At 58.0% G+C, this 20,082-nt stretch overlaps 1 protein-coding gene across 2 annotated transcripts in view; it reads left to right on the top strand.

The window, feature by feature from the left end:
- GRIK4 (glutamate ionotropic receptor kainate type subunit 4) overlaps nucleotides 1–20,082 on the top strand; it is a 241,974-nt gene that overhangs the window by 162,940 nt on the left and 58,952 nt on the right. For both annotated transcript variants that reach the window (XM_036354352.1, XM_036354351.1), the window contains 3 exons: nucleotides 8,292–8,453; nucleotides 14,100–14,252; nucleotides 15,122–15,226. In XM_036354352.1, the coding sequence (XP_036210245.1) occupies nucleotides 8,292–8,453; nucleotides 14,100–14,252; nucleotides 15,122–15,226 (420 nt within the window). The remainder of the gene's footprint in view (nucleotides 1–8,291; nucleotides 8,454–14,099; nucleotides 14,253–15,121; nucleotides 15,227–20,082) is intronic.

Here is a 20,082-nt window from a genome sequence, read left to right as displayed (position 1 = left end):
AAGGGCAGTGTGCTGCAAAGAGCAGTGTGCTGGAAGTGCAGTGTGCTGGAAGAGCAGTGTGCTGGAAGGGCAGTGTGCTGGAAGAGCAGTGTGCTGGAAGGACAGTGTGCTGGAAGGACAGTGTGCTGGAAGGGCAGTGTGCTGGAAGGACAGTGTGCTGGAAGGGCAGTATGATGGAAGGGCAGTTTGCTGGAAGGGCAGTGTGCTGCAAAGAGCAGTGTGCTGGAAGAGCAGTGTGCTGGAAGGGCAGTGTGATGGAAGGGCAGTGGGCTGGAAGGGCAGTGTGCTGGAAGGGCAGTGTGCTGGAAAGTGCAGTGTGCTGGAAGGGCAGTGTGCTGGAAGGGCAGTGTGCTGGAAAGTGCAGTGTGCTGGAAGGGCAGTGTGCTGGAAGGACAGTATGCTGGAAGGGCAGTGTGCTGGAAGGGCAGTGTGCTGGAAAGTGCAGTGTGCTGGAAGGGCAGTGTGCTGGAAAGTGCAGTGTGCTGGAAGGGCAGTGTGCTGGAAGGGCAGTGTGCTGGAAAGTGCAGTGTGCTGGAAGGGCAGTGTGCTGGAAAGTGCAGTGTGCTGGAAGGGCAGTGTGCTGGAAAGTGAAGTGTGCTGGAAGGGCAATGTGCTGGAAGAGCAGTGGGCTGGAAGGGCAGTGTGCTGGAAGAGCAGTGGGCTGGAAGGGCAGTGTGCTGGAAGGGCAGTGTGCGGGAAGAGCAGTGGGCTGGAAGGGCAGTGTGATGGAAGGGCAGTGTGCTGGAAGGACAGTATGCTGGAAGGGCAGTGTGCTGGAAGGGCAGTGTGCTGGAAGGACAGTGTACTGGAAGGGCAGTGTGCTGGAAGGGCAGTGTGCTGGAAGGGCAGTATGCTGGAAGGGCAGTGTGCTGGAAGGGCAGTGTGCTGCAAAGAGCAGTGTGCTGGAAGGGCAGTGTGCTGCAAAGAGCAGTGTGCTGGAAGAGCAGTGTGCTGGAAGGGCAGTGTGATGGAAGGGCAGTGTGCTGGAAGGGCAGTGTGCTGGAAGGGCAGTGTGCTGGAAGGAGAGTGTGCTGGAAGGGCAGTGGGCTGGAAGGGCAGGGGGCTGGAAGGGCAGAGTGCTGGAAGGGCAGTGTGCTGGAAGGGCAGTGGGCTGGAAGGGCAGTGTGCTGGAAGGACAGTGTGCAGAAAGGGCAGTGTGCTGGAAGAGCAGTGTGCTGGAAGGACAGTAAGCTGGAAGGGCAGTGTGCTGGAAGGGCAGTGGGCTGGAAGGGCAGAGTGCTGGATGAGCAGTGTGCTGGAAGAGCAGTGGGCTGGAAAGGCAGTGTGCTGGAAGGGCAGTGTGTTGGAAGGGCAGTGTGCTGGAAGGGCAGTATGCTGGAAGGGCAGTGTGCTGGAAGGACAGTGTGCTGGAAGGGCAGTGTGCTGCAAAGAGCAGTGTGCTGGAAGAGCAGTGTGCTGGAAGAGCAGTGTGCTGGAAGGGCAGTGTGCTGGAAGAGCAGTGTGCTGGAAGGACAGTGTGCTGGAAGGACAGTGTGCTGGAAGGGCAGTGTGCTGGAAGGACAGTGTGCTGGAAGGGCAGTATGATGGAAGGGCAGTATGCTGGAAGGGCAGTGTGCTGCAAAGAGCAGTGTGCTGGAAGAGCAGTGTGCTGGAAGGGCAGTGTGCTGCAAAGAGCAGTGTGCTGGAAGAGCAGTGTGCTGGAAGGGCAGTGTGATGGAAGGGCAGTGTGCTGGAAGGGCAGAGTGCTGGATGAGCAGTGTGCTGGAAGAGCAGTGGGCTGGAAGGGCAGTGTGCTGGAAGGGCAGTGGGCTGGAAGGGCAGTGTGCTGGAAGAGCAGTGGGCTGGAAGGACAGTGTGCTGGAAGGGCAGTGTGCTGGAAGAGCAGTGGGCTGGAAGGGCAGTGTGCTGGAAGAGCAGTGGGCTGGAAGGGCAGTGTGCTGGAAGGGCAGTGTGCTGGAAGGACAGTATGCTGGAAGGGCAGTGTGCTGGAAGGGCAGTGTGCTGGAAGGACAGTGTGCTGGAAGGGCAGTGTGCTGGAAGGGCAGTGGGCTGGAAGGGCAGAGTGCTGGAAGGGCAGTGTGCTGGAAGGGCAGTGGGCTGGAAGGGCAGTGTGCTGGAAGGGCAGTGTGCAGAAAGGGCAGTGTGCTGTAAGAGCAGTGTGCTGGAAGGGCAGTGTGCTGGAAGGGCAGTGGGCTGGAAGGGCAGAGTGCTGGATGAGCAGTGTGCTGGAAGAGCAGTGGGCTGGAAAGGCAGTGTGCTGGAAGGGCAGTGTGCTGGAAGGGCAGTGGGCTGGAAGGGCAGTGTGCTGGAAGGGCAGTGTGATGGAAGGGCAGTGTGCTGGAAGGGCAGAGTGCTGGATGAGCAGTGTGCTGAAAGGGCAGTGTGATGGAAGGGCAGTGTGCTGGAAGGGCAGTGTGCTGCAAAGAGCAGTGTGCTGGAAGAGCAGTGTGCTGGAAGGGCAGTATGCTGGAAGGGCAGTGTGCTGGAAGGACAGTGTGCAGGAAGGGCAGTGTGCTGCAAAGAGCAGTGTGCTGGAAGAGCAGTGTGCTGGAAGGACAGTGTGCTGGAAGGGCAGTGTGCTGGAAGGACAGTGTGCTGGAAGGGCAGTATGATGGAAGGGGAGTATGCTGGAAGGGCAGTGTGCTGCAAAGAGCAGTGTGCTGGAAGAGCAGTGTGCTGGAAGGGCAGTGTGCTGCAAAGAGCAGTGTGCTGGAAGAGCAGTGTGCTGGAAGGGCAGTTTGATGGAAGGGCAGTGGGCTGGAAGGGCAGAGTGCTGGATGAGCAGTGTGCTGGAAGAGCAGTGGGCTGGAAGGGCAGTGTGCTGGAAGCGCAGTGGGCTGGAAGGGCAGTGTGCTGGAAGGGCAGTGTGCTGGAAGAGCAGTGGGCTGGAAGGGCAGTGTGCTGGAAGAGCAGTGGGCTGGAAGGGCAGTGTGCTGAAAGGACAGTATGCTGGAAGGGCAGTGTGCTGGAAGGGCAGTGTGCTGGAAGGGCAGTGTGCTGGAAGGGCAGTGGGCTGGAAGGGCAGTGGGCTGGAAGGGCAGAGTGCTGGAAGGGCAGTGTGCTGGAAGGGCAGTGTGCTGTAAGGGCAGTGTGCTGGAAGGACAGTGTGCAGAAAGGGCAGTGTGCTGGAAGAGCAGTGTGCTGGAAGGACAGTGTGCTGGAAGGGCAGTGTGCTGGAAGGGCAGTCGGCTGGAAGGGCAGAGTGCTGGATGAGCAGTGTGCTGGAAGAGCAGTGGGCTGGAAAGGCAGTGTGCTGGAAGGGCAGTGTGCTGGAAGGGCAGTGGGCTGTAAGGGCAGTGTGCTGGAAGGGCAGTGTGCTGGAAGGCCAGTGTGCTGGAAGGGCAGTGTGCTGCAAAGAGCAGTGTGCTGGAAGAGCAGTGTGCTGGAAGGGCAGTGTGCTGGAAGCGCAGTGTGCTGAAAGAGCAGTGTGTTGGAAGGACAGTGTGCTGGAAGGACAGTGTGCTGGAAGGGCAGTGTGCTGGAAGGACAGTGTGCTGGAAGGGCAGTATGATGGAAGGGCAGTATGCTGGAAGGGCAGTGTGCTGCAAAGAGCAGTGTGCTGGAAGTGCAGTGTGCTGGAAGGGCAGTGTGCTGCAAAGAGCAGTGTGCTGGAAGCGCAGTGTGCTGGAAGGGCAGTGTGATGGAAGGGCAGTGGGCTGGAAGGGCAGAGTGCTGGATGAGCAGTGTGCTGGAAGAGCAGTGGGCTGGAAGGGCAGTGTGCTGGAAGAGCAGTGGGCTGGAAGGGCAGTGTGCTGGAAGAGCAGTGGGCTGGAAGGGCAGTGTGCTGGAAGAGCAGTGGGCTGGAAGGGCAGTGTGCTGGAAGGACAGTATGCTGGAAGGGCAGTGTGCTGGAAGGGCAGTGTGCTGGAAGGACAGTGTGCTGGAAGGGCAGTGGGCTGGAAGGGCAGTGGGCTGGAAGGGCAGAGTGCTGGAAGGGCAGTGTGCTGGAAGGGCAGTGGGCTGGAAGGGCAGTGTGCTGGAAGGACAGTGTGCAGAAAGGGCAGTGTGCTGGAAGAGCAGTGTGCTGGAAGGACAGTATGCTGGAAGGGCAGTGTGCTGGAAGGGCAGTGGGCTGGAAGGGCAGAGTGCTGGATGAGCAGTGTGCTGGAAGAGCAGTGGGCTGGAAAGGCAGTGTGCTGGAAGGGCAGTGTGCTGGAAGGGCAGTGTGCTGGAAGGGCAGTGGGCTGGAAGGGCAGTGTGCTGGAAGGGCAGTGTGCTGGAAGGACAGTGTGCTGGAAGGGCAGTGTGCTGCAAAGAGCAGTGTGCTGGAAGAGCAGTGTGCTGGAAGGGCAGTGTGCTGGAAGGGCAGTGTGCTGAAAGAGCAGTGTGCTGGAAGGACAGTGTGCTGGAAGGACAGTGTGCTGGAAGGGCAGTGTGCTGGAAGGACAGTGTGCTGGAAGGGCAGTATGATGGAAGGGCAGTATGCTGGAAGGGCAGTGTGCTGCAAAGAGCAGTGTGCTGGAAGAGCAGTGTGCTGGAAGGGCAGTGTGCTGCAAAGAGCAGTGTGCTGGAAGAGCAGTGTGCTGGAAGGGCAGTGTGCTGGAAGGGCAGTGTGCTGGAAGAGCAGTGCGCTGGAAGAGCAGTGTGCTGGAAGAGCAGTGTGCTGCAAAGGGCAGTGTGCTGCTAAGAGCAGTGTGCTGGAAGGGCAGTGTGCTGCAAAGGGCAGTGTGCTGGGAAGGGCCGTGTGCTTTAAGGGCAGTGTGCTGGGAAGGGCAGTGTGCTGGAAGGGCAGTGTGTTGGAAAGAGCAGTGTGCTGGTAGGATAGTGGGTTGGAAGGGCAGTGTGCTGGGAAGTGCAAGGTGAACCAGAATCCAGCTGCAGCTCCATGTTGCACATCTGTGAGGCACTACATGGGGATAAATGTGAATCTTAAAGAGGCAGATATCTCATACAATGCTTTCTAACTTTATTTGATCATGAAACTTTCTTTTTATGAAGTTTTTATTAATGGCTCCTGGAAAAGCTAATTCCCTGGGGAACACACTTTGGGAAGCACTGGCTTAGAAGTTGTTATCGTGTAGAAACTGGCAGCTGTTTCCCATATTTGTTTAGGAACCAGTGTTCAGTTTCATTCAGACAGGCTAAGCTTAGTCACAAGAAGCATTTCATAAATGAGGGGGCTTAGGGAGGAGACTCCCAGCGTGCCTTGGGACACTGTTATAAGAAACACACTGCTGCCTCTGTGGTTCTTTTACAAGCTCCCCCGTGAGTTACTATAAACGGAATGAGTTATCAAGGAAGATTCTGGATCTTTTCATCTTAAGGGGACTTTGAAAAAAAAGAATATAATTGTGAGGGATAAGAAAGTAGGAATGAAAAGGCCAGAAGACAGACTGGCTGACTTCTAGAAGGGCTGTCCTAGGAGTGTGCAGTGAACATTCATTCTTACTAAACATACATTCAAAGGAAACACCTTCCCTTTTTTAAAAAAAATATATTTTTATTGATTTCAGAGAGGAAGGGAGAGAGAGATATAGAAACATCAATGATGAGAGAGAATTATTGATCATCTGCCTCTTGCACACCCCCTACTAGGGATCAATCCTGCAACTCAGGCATGTGCTCTTGCCCAGAGTTGAACCTAGGACTTTCAATCCACAGGCCGACGCTCTATCCACTGAGCCAAACTGGCCAGGACAGGAAACACCTTCCTAACTCAGATCTCCAAGGCGGCACTCCCAAGGTCTCGTAGAGCATTTCAGTAACTATCACATGTTGAGCACTTCCCATGTGCAGATATGATGCTAAGCCTGTGCGTGCATATTTATGTTCCTTGAAACGGCCTCTGAGGTCGCTGTCTTTATTGTTCCCACTTTACAAAGCAGGCGCCTGAAGCCTAGAGAGTTAAAGGCCTCCCTAAGGCCATACACCACTGTGGTGAGGAACTTGGATCTGAGCACAGAGCCCTTACCTACTGGATGCCCCCAGTCGCCACAGTGAGTCTGTGGGCATCTGAGACCCGTCAGGCCATGCATGTGGGGAGAGGATGGAGGAGAGGTGCCAGATGCCCACAGGACAGGAGGCAAGGGAGAGGGGACACCTCTCTGGTCCCCACCCAGCCATATCAGTGAGGACCCTGTGTGCCGGCAGCCGCCTGCCTGGTGCCCCAGCCACCCTCCCTTGAGATGCATCCTTCTCATTAGCCATCTGCCTCATGCTGGCGATATCCCCAGCACGTGGGCAGCTGCCATGTTAGGACAGAATATCAGCTTAGGAGTCTCTCTGTTCTCTGGCACATTCCGTTCCCCTAACAGGAACGTGGTGGGACCCAAAACACAATGAATCATCAAGCAACTCAGAGTGTCAGGGGCTGGTGTCTCCATAGGGATCTTTACAGCATCTCCCAAAGGGATCTTCAGTCTGCAAGCTGCATAGAGTGGCTGGACTCTGCACAGGACGCTCCGCACAACCTGGTCCTGGCATTGCCTGGCACAGACCCAAGGGAGGATGCAAAGATGCGCAGGGGCCTGGGGGAGCTCAGTCTCAGGGAGAGACCACCGAGGAGAGCAGCGCTGTCCTGGAGGAGCTCCAGGCACCGCATCTGCCCATCGGGCTGCGTGGCAATGGGCTGTCGGGGTCTGTACCCGCCATGAGCCTGCTGGCTGCGGGCTCTGTGTGAGGCACTCGAAATGAGCATGTGATGAAAGGGACTTCCTGCACGAAAGTGAACCACATATGACGCGCTGTTCTCAGAGCGGGATCAGAGAGCTGAATCATCCACACGCTGCCACCTGGCCTGCTAGAGGGGCCCAGGGGCGCGGGGCGCCCAGTGAACAGAGGGGCCCGGGGCCCGGGGCGCCCAGTGAACAGAGGGGCCTGGGGCACGGGGCGCCCAGCGAACAGAGGGGCCTGGGGCACGGGGCGCCCAGCGAACAGAGGGGCCTGGGGCACGGGGCGCCCAGCGAACAGAGGGGCCTGGGGCACGGGGCGCCCAGCGAACAGAGGGGCCCGGGGCGCCCAGTGAACAGAGGGGCCTGGGGCACGGGGCGCCCAGCGAACAGAGGGGCCTGGGGCGCGGGGCGCCCAGCGAACAGAGGGGCCCGGGGCGCGGGGCGCCCAGTGAACAGAGGGGCCCGGGGAGGGGCCCGGGGCGCGGGGCGCCCAGCGAACAGAGGGGCCCGGGGCGCAGGGCGCCCAGTGAACAGAGGGGCCCAGGGGCGCGGGGCGCCCAGCGAACAGAGGGGCCCGGGGCTCCAAGCTCAGCCCACTGAGAGGGCTGTTCTCCCTTGACACGGACTGGCTTCCATGGGACCCAGGCTTGGGTTTTAGTTTGCTGGGATGAGACCTGGCTGGGGCCAGGTGACCAGGTGACATGGGTTCTGGGAGAATCCCCTTGAGCTTCTGAATGTCACTGCCCCGGAGGGGAGCTCCCTGGCTCCTGCGCGGAAGGACAGCCCCACCTGCCCAGCACGGCGGCTGCAGGCACTTCCTCGGGCGCTGGCTCCGGAGCCTGCACGCTCCTCGGGACGGACCTGCGCCTGCGCCTGGTGCGCAGTAGACACCCAAGTGTTGTAATGAATGAAAATGACATAATAAAGGAGCCCTGTCCTCAGCCTGCAGGTTTGAAGAAAGCAAATTTGATCCTTGTGGCTTCTCTGTGACCGCCCCCTCGGGTCCCATCGCTTACAGGACAGAGCGCCAGCTCCTCGGCTGGCACTGCCCAGGCTCGGCCCCACCAATCTGTCCAGCTCATTTCTCACCACTCCCCACCCTGTGGACCCTATGTGCTAACCCAGTAAACCCCAAATTTCAGAGTGCGTAACGCCTGCGGACCTGCTGAAAGTGCCGCGCCCCAGAGCCCCGCTTCAGGGGCACTAGGTAGGCACCAGAGGCATCACTCCTGTTAAATTTGCCAGTGAGCCTGGTGGCAGGTTCCTTGGACCACACTCTGAGAAGTGATGCCGCTATCCCTGGGCACTGTGGGCAGCGAGTGGAAGAGCCACACGCTTCTTCCCCGCTGAGCCTTTGTGGCCTAGGGCCTTCTGCCTGAGTGGCTGTTGCCCGTTCCCATTTTTTGCCCAGCAAATGCCTACACACTGTTCCCGATAGCTCGGTGGGCACCTCATGTGACACTGCTGCCTCCATCAGGCACATGAGTGTTCTTCCTCTCCTCCCCGAACCCTACACACGCTCTTAGGGACCCTGCTGCTCATTTCCTCTTCTCCTAGCACCTGCTCTCAGAAGAATAGCTCAGCCCTTGCTGGGGCCTCCCTGCCCAACAGAGGAATGGCCTGAGTGTGCATCTGATCAGCGGGACAGCGAGTGGTGCCAGCGAGTCCCTCCCATGTCCCCCTTCCTAACTCTGCTCTCTCCTGACTGGGTTTTTCTAGGAGTTCTCGCTCCAGAGCGTGGACAGCCTCGTGGATGACCGTGTCAACATCCTGGGATTTTCCATTTTCAACCAATCCCACACTTTCTTCCAAGAGTTTGCACAGAGCCTCAACCAGTCCTGGCAGGAGAACTGTGACCACGCACCCTTCCGCGGGCCCGCAGTGAGTGCCACCCGAGCCCTCCCGATGCTAGGGCCTCCCTCTGTGGGCAGCCAGGGCACAAGCCTCCTGGGGCCCGCCTTCTCCAGGCCCAGCTGGAAGGGGGTTCCAGGAAACAGCGCATCCATGCTGTGTGTGTCACCAGCACGCTGGGGGGAGATGTGGGGACAGTGTGCGGGGAGCCTCCCGGGCCACACTCCTGACAGCACTGTTGCTGAGAACTGCCCGTGTTTAGAACCCAAGGACATTGCTACTGGAAATCCCTTAGCTCGTCTGTCCCTCACTTTTCAGATGGGGAACGCAGGCCACATGGGAGTGGGCGGTGTGGGGGTCTCGTTCAAGGGCAGACGCCAGGCGTTTTGCACGTAAAACTAGATTCTGAGGGTCTGACTCCGGGTCCAGTGCTCCTCACACACCTGGACCACGGCCCCGAGGAGGGGCTCACCCAGAGGAGTGCGCGGGGCCCTCACCGTGTTCTCCTCACACTTCCGCTCCCTCCTGTGTGAGTGGAAGCAAAGGTGTCCCTGCCGTTCCCCATTGGGTGTGACGTCCTTTCATGTAGGATGGGGCATGGGTTTGCTTGTGTCCATTTGCAAAAGGCAGGTTCTGACGAGACGGGCAGGGGTGGCTTCCTAGGCCCTGTCCTTGCTGGGTTTTGGTTAAGCCCCATCAGACAGCTTCTGTGATGATCAGACAACTTTCTGAGGGAGCTGCTGCCAGGGACTCTGCTTTAAGATGATGGTACCGAGGCCAGAAGGTGAAGGAAGCAGCCAGGCCACAGCTCAGGAGCAGAGGAGGTGGGCTCAGAGCCCAGGCCAGGCCGTTCACAGGTCACAGTTCTGACCACTGCCTTTGGCCTTTCTCCAGGACCACCCCTCCTGTGCACACTGCACTGTCGACTGGCCGGCCAAATGAAGCAGCCAGTGGGCGTCTGTCAAATGAATGACTGAGCGGGCGAGGGAGGCAGGTGGGATGTGAGTTGACGATGTAGAGAAATGGGAGACAATCAGGTGCAGGAACTGGGTGCCTTCCTGGGTGGCGTCCTCTTCTGGGCTTTAACATGGGAGTGGCCCTGGCTTTGAGAAGACATGTCCAGAGGCAAGGACGACGCTGGACGGTGCACATGGGCACCTAAGTGGTAGGTGGCCAGGATGGTGACCTCGCAGTGGGTGGGCCGAAGGATAAAATGACCTTCCACCCAGCGCTGCCGGCTGCATTATGTGGCGGGGGAAGCCTTAGGAAGGAGGGGGCACCTGCAGAGCAGGGAGCGTTGATGGGAAGAACGATGGGGAGGGGCGTAGAGCCGAGTCCAGGGCACCCCTCGCTGCATTGAATGTGGTGTTTTGACCTGAAAGGTGAGAATCCACAGGAAGGATTTGGAAGGAGGTCCTCGCCCTGGTAGGACTTGGGGACACCAGTGTCATGATGGGCCAGGCGCGTCCTCCTGCAGGGATACAAGCCCGTCCTGGCCTTCCCTTCCTGCCTGCCGCCATCACCCCAGCATTCTAGTGAGGTGCCGGTGGACTTGAATGGCTCAGAACGCCATCTTAGGAGAGGAAAGAAAATCACTGCCTCCCCTCCATTGCAGACCAACCCTCACCGGGCACCTGCTGAGGGCAGCACAAGGTCCCTGCTCCCCTTTCCAACTTCCTCCGGAGGGTCACAGCCCTTCCATGGTGCCACGTGGACCACAGGCGGAGAGGAGAGCCCTCAAGGCCCGATGCAGGCAGTGCCTTCCTGGCTGTGCTCTGGCTGAGTCGTGTGCTGGGCTTGGAGCCAGCAGGACCGGCCCTGAGCTCAGGGTGTGCAAGCCATTGACCTCGGATGTTTGATCTGTAATTTTGAGCTGATTGTGCCTGGCCATCTCAGAGGATTATCAGGAAGATAAACTGCATCGAATGAGCTAACTTAACCTCCTGTGTGTCAGCCACGGGGTAGGCATTACTAACTGTATCAGGAAGGTTTCGCAACAGAAATGCTATTTAAACACCAGCCCCTAATCTCACAACAAGCATTTACGTAGCTGGTGCCTCTCAGCATCAGCTAGGGGTCAGCTAGGGGTCATGCATTGCCTCTCAGTCAGCTAGGGCTCTGTGGCCTCCAGAAGAAGGAAGGGTTTACAGGAACTCACATCAAAGAATGTGGAAGGAGCCCACAGGTGCCAGCACACATCTCCCCTCACCCTGCCCCCCCGCCAGGTGTCTCACTTAGCAACAACCTTTAGAAAGCAGCCTCCTCCATCCCCTCCAGGGCTGAGGTCCCAGCACCACCCGGCTCTGCTTTGCCACTGGCTGGGAGCTGGGAGCATAGTCCCACCTTGTCTCCCATCAGCTGCTCAAACAGCCAGGGCCCCCAGCTCAGGGGACCAACTCTCCTCCCCTCTCTCCTCGCCTCCGTGGCCCTCTGCCCTCTCCCTGTCTCTCTCCATCTCAGTTCCCATCCCTCTCTTCTCCCTCCTTTCCTCATGCTGTCCTTTCCACCTCCCTCTGTCCTGTAACCGCCTTTCTTTCTCTTTCTGTTCCTTCTTCTCTCCTATTTCTTTCCTCCTGACTTGTGCAAGCCTCTCTGCCTTCCTCACCTGACATGTCCCCTGGCAGGGGTCCCTGTGGGGAGTTTGCTGGCAGCTCGAAGGGCCAGGAGAGGGAGTGGCTGACTGAGGAGCAGCAGCAGAGAAAGTCCCCCAGGCTGCACCCCAGGGGCCCGATAGACAGCAAGTTGCACCCCCAGGGGCCTGACAGACAGCGAGCTGCAAATGTGCTTCTCCCCTGAGCCGATGAGAGGAAAGAGTGTCATGGGTGGCAATAACATGCACTGGGTTATGCCATCCCCATTGATCATGCTGCCCAGAATGAGAGCATGGAAAAGCACTGAAATTACATGCGGTTAGATTAAGTAATTAGAATTTATGCTAAAACAGATGTTTGTAAGTGTTTATTTCACTGAATAAAACCCAGGCTGTAAGAACTATTCTGTGAGATTTTAATAATTTCTGCCCTGGTATCGTATTGGGGGTGAAGTTCAAGCTGCGAAGGCTCAGTGACAAATGGCGTCCAAGGGGGCCTTGGGCTGCCCGTGGAGGTGGCCGTGTGTAGGAGATGCTTTCTGTTCTATTTCAGGGATGGGGAGAAACCGAGCCACAACTTTCTGAGTCAGATAGACTCATCTTAATTCATAGCCTTTCCCCTAAACAATGTACAAACAGCTCACGGGAACATAACAATGAAGAACCAATGAAAATATAAACACAGGAAACTTGAGGATTTCTTGCCAAGCAACATTTTGGTGCCAAGAAAGAGGACAGGATTTTAAATGAAGATTGAGGCATTTGGGGGATTGAATACTTCGGAGGAACAGAGACAACCCAGAGGCAGGCACCCACACATGGGAAGGGAGGCCACAGAGAGACGAGGGTCATGCCAGGGGGCGATGGGAGGACAGAGGTCCCAGATGGCAGCGAGGAGGCCAGGCGTGGAGACAGGAGAGGATGGTTTTGAACTAGAACTGCAGTCCCAAACTTTCCAGAGCGAAATTAGTAAATGAAACCAGAGGCAGAAAGCAATCAGGAGAGCAAACAGAGAGTTGGGGATGGAGATCCACTGCGACGGGACCCGCTGAGCTGGGAGTGCAGGCTCTCACAGGCTGGGTGAGGAGGGAGCTGGTGACTCAGGGAGGGGAGCTTGAGAGGCACAGGGTGGAGGTGAGGCCCAGACGAGCTGGTGAGGACCTGGGCGAGGGTCCCGGGCAGATTGCCGAGCCTGCAAGCAAGGACTGTCTGTGACGTCTGAAGGACCCTGAGGAGGCTGGACTAGAGGAGGAGACGTCTGGGCTTAGGACTGTCCTGTTCACATCAAATCAGGCTGAGCTGCGGAGAGTACCTGGGGAGCCAGAGTGTCCTGGGGACATGTCACAGGTCACCAGTCACCTTGTTGAAGGCAATACGCAGATGGAGAGGAGACAGGTGCCTTGAGGATGTCCCTCCCTCTGCTCTCTGCCCCAGCATCCCCAGCTGAAGTTGTTCTCACTCGAAGCACTCAGAGAGTCTTGAGGACCCTGGAGTTTGAGATTCCGAAAAGACCAGGAGCAGGCACACACGAACTCCAGCACCCGGGGTGCTGGCTAATAAGAGAGCATCCGCCAAGGAAACCGTGTTCAGATGGAGTGGGGAGGGGAGCACTGGGGCCTGGTGGGAAGATGTGGCAACAGCAGGGCGAGCTGCGTCTGCAAGGCTGCAGTAAAGAGGGTTCTCTGGGCTTTGGCACCTGATACCCTCCTCCTAGAGGCCTCTCCTGCCACCCCACCCCCACCCCCAGGTCTCTGCTCAGTGCTGGCCCCATAGTTGCTTCCAGCGGTTTCTATTGTCTGGGACCCATGTGCGCAGCCCAGTGCCATCACCTCCTGGGACAGCACATCCCCAAGGACAAGTGTCTTCTGTTTTTCTGCGTCTACCACTTCCACCCACACCCCTCAGCCTTTCCCGCCCTGAGGGACGCTGACATAACTTAACTTGATATAGTGTTGAGGCTGAGCCCATGGGCAGGTTTCACCCCGAATTTAATTTGATTCAATAAATATGTTGGAGGCCAACCACCGGCCAGGTCATGGTGGGTGTGCTGTACGGGTTGTAGAGATCAGGCCCATGTGTTCCTGCCCTGAGAGCTTGTTTGCAGTGCAACAGGGAGCTGCAGATATGGACAGCACTGCACTGGCCTCTGCCCCTGGTCTTGAGGCTCCACAGCACAACCCTGCCTCGCCTCTGGCTTCTGGTTTCTTCCTCACCTGCGCCCCCTCCGGTGCTCTGAGCACTGCACCTCTGTGTCTTTGCTCACACAGTTCCATCTCTGGAACGCCTTTCTCCCTGCCTTCACTGATCCCCACTCTCAGCGTCAATACTTTCTCTACCAAAGTCCTTTAGTGCTCAGTTCCAGCACTGCCTCCTCCAGGAAGCATTTCCTTGATCACCCAACCAGAGGCGCCATCTTCTGTGGACCCCCACAGCCCTTTGTAGGCCCCCCTGACTCAGTCTCATGTTAACCTCTATGTGCCCTGTCTCCCCGAGCCCCTCCCCTGTTTCACTATCATCTACCACAGAAATAGGGCCTTACTCAACTTGCCATGAATGTCATACATGCCCATCAAATCAATAGTACAAAGTGGGCTGAGATAGTGTGGACAGCTATGAGCAGCACCTAGGGGTCTTCCCAGAAGAAGTCGCTGCCACCTGAGTCTTGTAGAGAGGGCATGTCTGAGGGTAGTGGCTGGGCGCCTTCCTCTCCCTGAGACAGGTAGCCCCATTGCCTTGGGGGATTCCTGCGAGCAGTAACAGTGGGTGCTTCCCTGGAGCAGAGAGAAAGGATCTCCTGGAAAGCATGTGGCCCCGGAACTTGTTGGCCCAACCCCACAGGGCCCTTTGCTGCTCTGTCTGCCTTGGGTGGGCCGCTGGGCTGTGAGGGGAGCTGGAGCTGGTCCCGGGACAGGAGGTAGCCTCAGGCAGCAGGTGCATCCTTATCTCCTCTCTATTTTGCTTTTCTCTTTTCTTCGTCCTGTTTCTCTTTTCTCCCCTTTCCCTTTCCCTTCCTTTACACCTGTCCCTTCCTCTCTCTGCTCCTCCCCCCACCTACCCACATGCCTCCTGCCCTCTGCCCTTCACAGCTCTCCTCAGCCCTGCTGTTCGATGCCCTCTACGCTGTGGTGACTGCGGTGCGGGAGCTGAACCGGAGCCAGGAGATCGGCGTGAAGGCCCTGTCCTGCGGCTCAGCCCAGATCTGGCAGCACGGCACCAGCCTCATGAACTACCTGCGCATGGTGAGGGGGTGGGGCTCGGGGGCCATGCCCAGCCAGCCAGCGGGAGAGTAGCTTCCAAGTCCCTCACTTGCAGGCCTCCTCAGTTATCTCAGCCCAGAGGAAACAGTGACCTGAGGCAGCCCCCTGCCGTGGATCGAGGGTCACCTTTGTTCCCTAACCCCTAAAATCACCGGAATCCATGGCAAGTCTGCTCACAAGACGATGGCCCTGGAGAGCCTCAGACAGTTCAGGGCCTCCTGGGTCTGGGCTTGGAACCTGAGCCTTGGGCTCACAGGTGGTCCCAGCAAAACTGCACTCAAGGTGGGGGGACACTGCTGCTGTAGACAGGGACCCCTCAGGCCAGCACTTCTGACTTGGTGCTGGTCCCTGATTCTCTCAGCCACGTGTCCTCCCGTGGGTGGATGTGGGTGGATGTGGGTCCCTAGCCCAGGAAGCAGACATCACGTCTGGGAGGAGCGGCTTGGATTTTGCATTTGAGTCAGGTTGTCCTGACTTGCACTGGGGATGGGGGGTGGGGGCAGGGGCGGGAGGAAGCTGCCCTAGGAACAGCCGAGGGCCAGCAGGAGGGGTTCAGGGGGGTCTGAACTCCAGCTGGCCTCTTGGTGTTGCGTTGGTTTAGGCAGCAGCTGTGAGGTCCTTACGGGTGGGGCATCCTTCTTCCCCTCCAGCCCCAGCCGGTTCTGAATTGGTTCCAGTCATCGAGTGTGTGGCTTCAAAAGCCTGCAGCTGAGAGGTGGACAGGGGAATGGCCTCTGTCCCCTTTGCGGGGCATGCTGTCAGGCATCCTTAAGCAGCACACGCGTGGCCGCTGGCTGAGGCCGAGTGGCCCGGGACCTGTGTGGTGCTGTAACTCACTCTCTCCTGGACAGGTAGAATTGGAAGGTCTCACCGGCCACATTGAATTCAACAGCAAAGGCCAGAGGTCCAACTATGCCTTGAAAATCTTACAGTTCACCAGGAATGGCTTTCGGCAGGTAAGCCTGGCTCCGGCGCCACCGTGGCAGACACCCTCGTTGTTCCTCTCGCTGTCCCAGTCTGTTTCTCCTTGGCACTCCATTATCCCCAAGAACAACAGGCTGCCCCTCAGGCCAGGCTCCTGGCTGCACTGCTCCCTGCTGCCTGCCCCCAGATTCAGCCAGTGGGGCCATGGGACGCAGCCCCAGCAAGATACCAAGAAGGAGGCATCATGCTTTGCCATGGGGCAAGGGGAGGCGGGGGGGGGGGGGGCGGTCATGGAAGGAAGCAATGCCTGAGCCTTGTCCGCGCTTGGATTATTCTCCTCCCTGGATCCTGCCCTGACCCTGGAACCGTGTTAGAGCCCAGGTGCTTGCTAGTGAGGCACAGATGGAATCCCATGCGGACGGAGGACCTTGTTTAGCTTTGGAAGGGTTGGCCCGTTCTCCCCTGTCGGCTCCTTTCTGACCAGCCCAGCTCCCCTCCCAACACCTGCCAATGACGCCCCTCCTGTCCTCTCTGCTCCCCATCTTCTCCCATCGGCTTAGGGTGCTTTGTCCTTCATAGCTCCTTCCAGCTCCCGACTCTTCTCTTTATTCTCCTCCATCCACCTTCTCCTTTCCTCCAATTCTACTGCATAGGAAGAAACAAGGATCCTGACAACCACCCCAAGTGACGCTCTGAGGGTTTCCCAACCTCCTGTCACCCTAACCATCAGCTGCCTTTCTTAGCCTAGCCCTTTGCCAACCTCAGGAAGCCTGAGGCACAAGGCGCAGTGCACTGAGCAAGCAGGAAGCAGGCACAGCAAAGGCTTCCTGGCTGTCTGGGCAGCTGACGGGACGCAGCACTACAGGGTGCCTCCCAGGGAGGCTGAGATTCGTCACCTTTGTCATCGTCGTCGTCATCATCATCTTCTTCTTCTTCATCGTCGTCATAGCAGGTTTTGTTTACCGAGGTCTTACCATTAGTTATATAAATGTGTCATATGTGTTTTCTCATGGACCCCACAGGGCTGGCTCTCTGTATGAGCCCCTACTTTATAAGCGGGGAAACTGAGAATGCTGACAGACTTGGCCTTGAACAATTAGAAAGGACAACTAGTTTTGAACCCAAAACCTCTAACGCTGAAGCCCAGGTTCTTAACCATTATAGTCAATCATGCAGTAAAGTCACCTTGGTAGTTTGGTGAAAAGGTAGATTTTTAGACTCTACCCACCAGGAGACTGAGGCGGTGCCCGAGGACAGGGCAAGGGAGCAATGCGTCAGGCCCCACGGTGATCCTGAGGTGCCCAGGCCAGCGCTGGGCCCATCACATTCACGCCGGCCCCTCTGCGCCCAGGTCTGGAGGCCCCCAGATCCAGCTCCTTCCAGGAGGACACTGAGTACACCAGGCCATGCGGCCAGGCCACCTTCTCAGATCACAAAACACAAAAGGAGAGGCCCAGGCAGAGCAAAGAGCCAAGTCCTGGCCGTGTGAACTCCTCGCCGCTCTGGGCAGGCTGTGTGAGCGCTAAGCAACCACAGCTGCTGCCGCTCCTGGCGTCCCAGACGGCCAGCTGGTAGGCGGCCTGACACCAGGCTGAGTCTCACAAGGTGCCCCTGCATTTCCTGACATCGTTTATGGATCCTGTGGGAGCGAAGGTGGGAAGGCTGCCGCCCTGAGAGAGAGCACAGTCTGGGGGCTGAGATGACAAAAGGGCCATTAACCTCCTGTGGTGCCCTCAGGGCACTCCCTGAACATGGGGCCTCGGCCTGCTGGGAAATCGCTGCTGACTTTCCTTGAGCTCCGTGCCAGGAGGGTGTGAAGGAAACAGTCGTTCCTTCAGTAAGTACCTGCTGAGCACATGCCTCCTGCATGTTGGCTCCCTTCTAGGCCCAGGTCAGAAAATGGCAGAATGTCTGCTTTTGTGGACATTATTCTAGGGACAGACAATACACAAACAAATGCAAGTGTAACATAAAGTTGGCAGTGGTTAGTGTTAGAGGAACAAACAGAACCATAAGGAAATGAGCGTGTGAAGCTAGTCATGGTGGAGAGCGATCTTAGGAGGACAGTGCCTTCGCCAGGCCCCGCCCCAGCCTGCCCCAGCCCGCCCCACCTGTGGGACCCACCTCCACGCAGGAAGCTCCTCTGGCTCCATCTGCTTCCTGCTGGTCTCCTGGGAAGAGCCCCTCCGGTTCCCCTTCCATCCAGCACCGATGGCCCTGGTCCCACCCTGCCCTCCAACGGCAGCCGATGCAGCTCAAAGTACCTCTTCACCAGCAGCTGCCGCTCAGAGGGGCAGTTCTCGGGCTCTGGCTGCGGAGTCAGCCTTTCAGACTCACCGCCAGCCACCAGCAGCCACACTGTTGGTGCAGGTGGGGCTGCTAGGCCTCGGGGTGCACAAGCATGACCAGGGGTGTTTGGCCTTAAATGCACACTCCCAGGCCCCACGATTCTGAGTTAGTAAAACGGGGAGCATTCCAAGAATCTGCATGTTCTTACCCACCAGCCGGATAGATGATTAGTGCAGGTGGCCACTGACCACGCCGAGCCAGACACGCCTGGTAGAAGATGCTGGTCAGCAGCAGCCTCTGCACAGAATGCCTCTCCCCTCACCCCATCCCCCCCCCCCATCGGAGGGGCCTGCTGTGAGCGCCGTTAGGGAGGAGGCGCTTCTGACCATCGGCCAGCGCTGGACGCACACTCCTGATTGGATTAGACAGTGGGTGATGGTGACCTCCTAAGGGTACCCCCACTTTTCTTCCACCAGCCTGGTGGTTGGGATGCTGCTCTCCACCTGCTCAGCCTCGGTGAGTGCGATGGCTGCTCTGAGGGTTGCATAGACAGGGGCTCCCCACATCACCAGCCCCGTCCCTGCCCCTCACACGTGTCCTTCCCTGTGACGATGGAGGGAGAGACGGTTTGAGGAATGAACATCGTGCTTGCCTCCCTGGGTGGGAGGGATGCCAGCGCCTCTGATATTCTCCCAGTCCGGTCCACGGTGACGCTGCAGGGAGGAGAGGTGCCGGGCACAGGGAAATGGCGCCTCTTGAGCATCTGTGTGTACCCGACACCGCGCGGTGCCTTGGCACAAGCACAGCTGCTCTGGTGAACAGCCTTGCAGGGGATAAACCCATTTCCCAGATGAGGAGACTGAGGCTCCGGAGGGAAGGAGCTTGGCCCAAGGCAATGACTAGCCAGGACTCTGGGCAGAGCTGGAATTGCTTTGTTCGTCCTACACGCAGCCCATGCTCTTGCGTCTCCCACTCCTGGCCCCGCCTCACCCTCCCCGCACCCCTCAGCCACCACATCACACCTCTTACTCAGGTCTCTTGCTGTGCTGCCACCTGCCATGGGCCAGCGGGGGAAGGGGGGGCCCTCACTCCCAGGGACCTGCTGGGGGGGCTTTCTCTAGCATGGCGTCTTCTCTTTGGGATTTTGTTTTGCTTTTTCTTCCCGTCTGGGCTACCGACTATAGGAGCTCGCTTTGATTATTTAGAAAGTGCCATGAGGGGACTCTGGGTGATGATTGGTGAGCGTCTGAGCCAAATGCCAGGTTCCCGGCCGGCGGCCGATTAAGGGAGGGTCACAATTTTAGAATCACCTCCAGGGCTCAGGTTACTCTCTACCAGCTGCAAGTCACAGCTTGATGGTCGGAGGCTTTCCGTCTTGGGGCTCCTGGAGCTTCTGCAGAGCCCATGGGGGGAGATGCTAGCATCCTGGGGTGACACGGCTGAACTGGGTGAACCCTCTGCCTGGTGGGGTGTGGAAGGCAGTAGTACCGTTTCCATGTCTCTAGCTCCGTCCTCCGCGTCTGCCTGTGTGAGATCCCGTCTCCATCCGTGCTCCCCGCCCCCCCCCCCCCCAGATGTCCTGGACAGTATAGGAACAGCACCACCCCCTTCTGACTTGGAAGAAATCACATGGAAGGAGGAGAGGAAAACAGAAGTCCAGTGAGAGGGCCCGTTTCCTTTGTTTAACTTGGTCTAAAGCTCAGAGCCTCTGAGCAGCCCCAGGCGACTCCATCAGGGCTGCGATGAGATGAGCGCATCTTCCATCTGAGGATCTGAAATGGTCTAATGGGCCAGTAAGCTTTGGGGAGAGGGAAGGCAAAGGAAGGGAGGTCTGGAATCCCGCTACAGAAGCAGATCTCGGCTCTTCCTTGGCCGCTGTGTACACACGGGCATGGGAACTGCCTTTCTCCGTGCGGTGCAGGTATAGCTCCACACGGGGCCTGGCAGCACCCAGGATGACAGGAACTGGGGGTGCATGCCGCCCTCTCCCGCTTGCCAGTGACTGGGCAGGTAACGGGCTCCCCTGGCGCAGCCTTAAGAAGAGCTCACACGTGTCGGTGTCTCCACATGATGCGCTGTGCTGAGGGGGGTGGAGATGTATGGAAAAGTTATCGTCTTTCTATCAGCCACGCATACAAGCTATTCTCTCCATCTTGCGGGTAAAGAAACTGAAGCCGAGAGAGCAAACGTCTTGAACCCACCTCCACAGAGCTAGTTAGCCTCAGACCTGAGAACCGAGTGCATGGAGCTGCCTGGTCTCCCTCAGCAGCAAGGCCCAGGCCAACGGGAGGGACCCTCGAGGCTGCTCGTCTAACTCTCCAACACATGCAGGACTGTCCTCCTCCGCTGCCCGAGGGAGGGAACAGCCGCAGCCTCCCTGGGCCCATCCTCCAGCGCGTTCCAGTCTCACTGCCTGCGTCACGTCTGCCCCAACCCCGCCCTGCCAAGCAGCCGAGTGTCCCGCGTGCTGGTTTCACCAGCTCTTCAACCACTTGAAGGAGTTTGATTTTCCTTCCTTCCTGGAACCTAGCATAGGCGTTTTGAGTGCCGACTCTGTGCCAAGGGCTGGGAATGCAAGAGACATGAGTCCTGATCCCCT

This window comes from Myotis myotis, unplaced genomic scaffold (assembly GCF_014108235.1).
Source record: "Myotis myotis isolate mMyoMyo1 unplaced genomic scaffold, mMyoMyo1.p scaffold_m19_p_20, whole genome shotgun sequence".
NCBI lineage: Eukaryota > Metazoa > Chordata > Mammalia > Chiroptera > Vespertilionidae > Myotis > Myotis myotis.
This window is presented reverse-complemented; position numbering and strand designations above follow the sequence as displayed.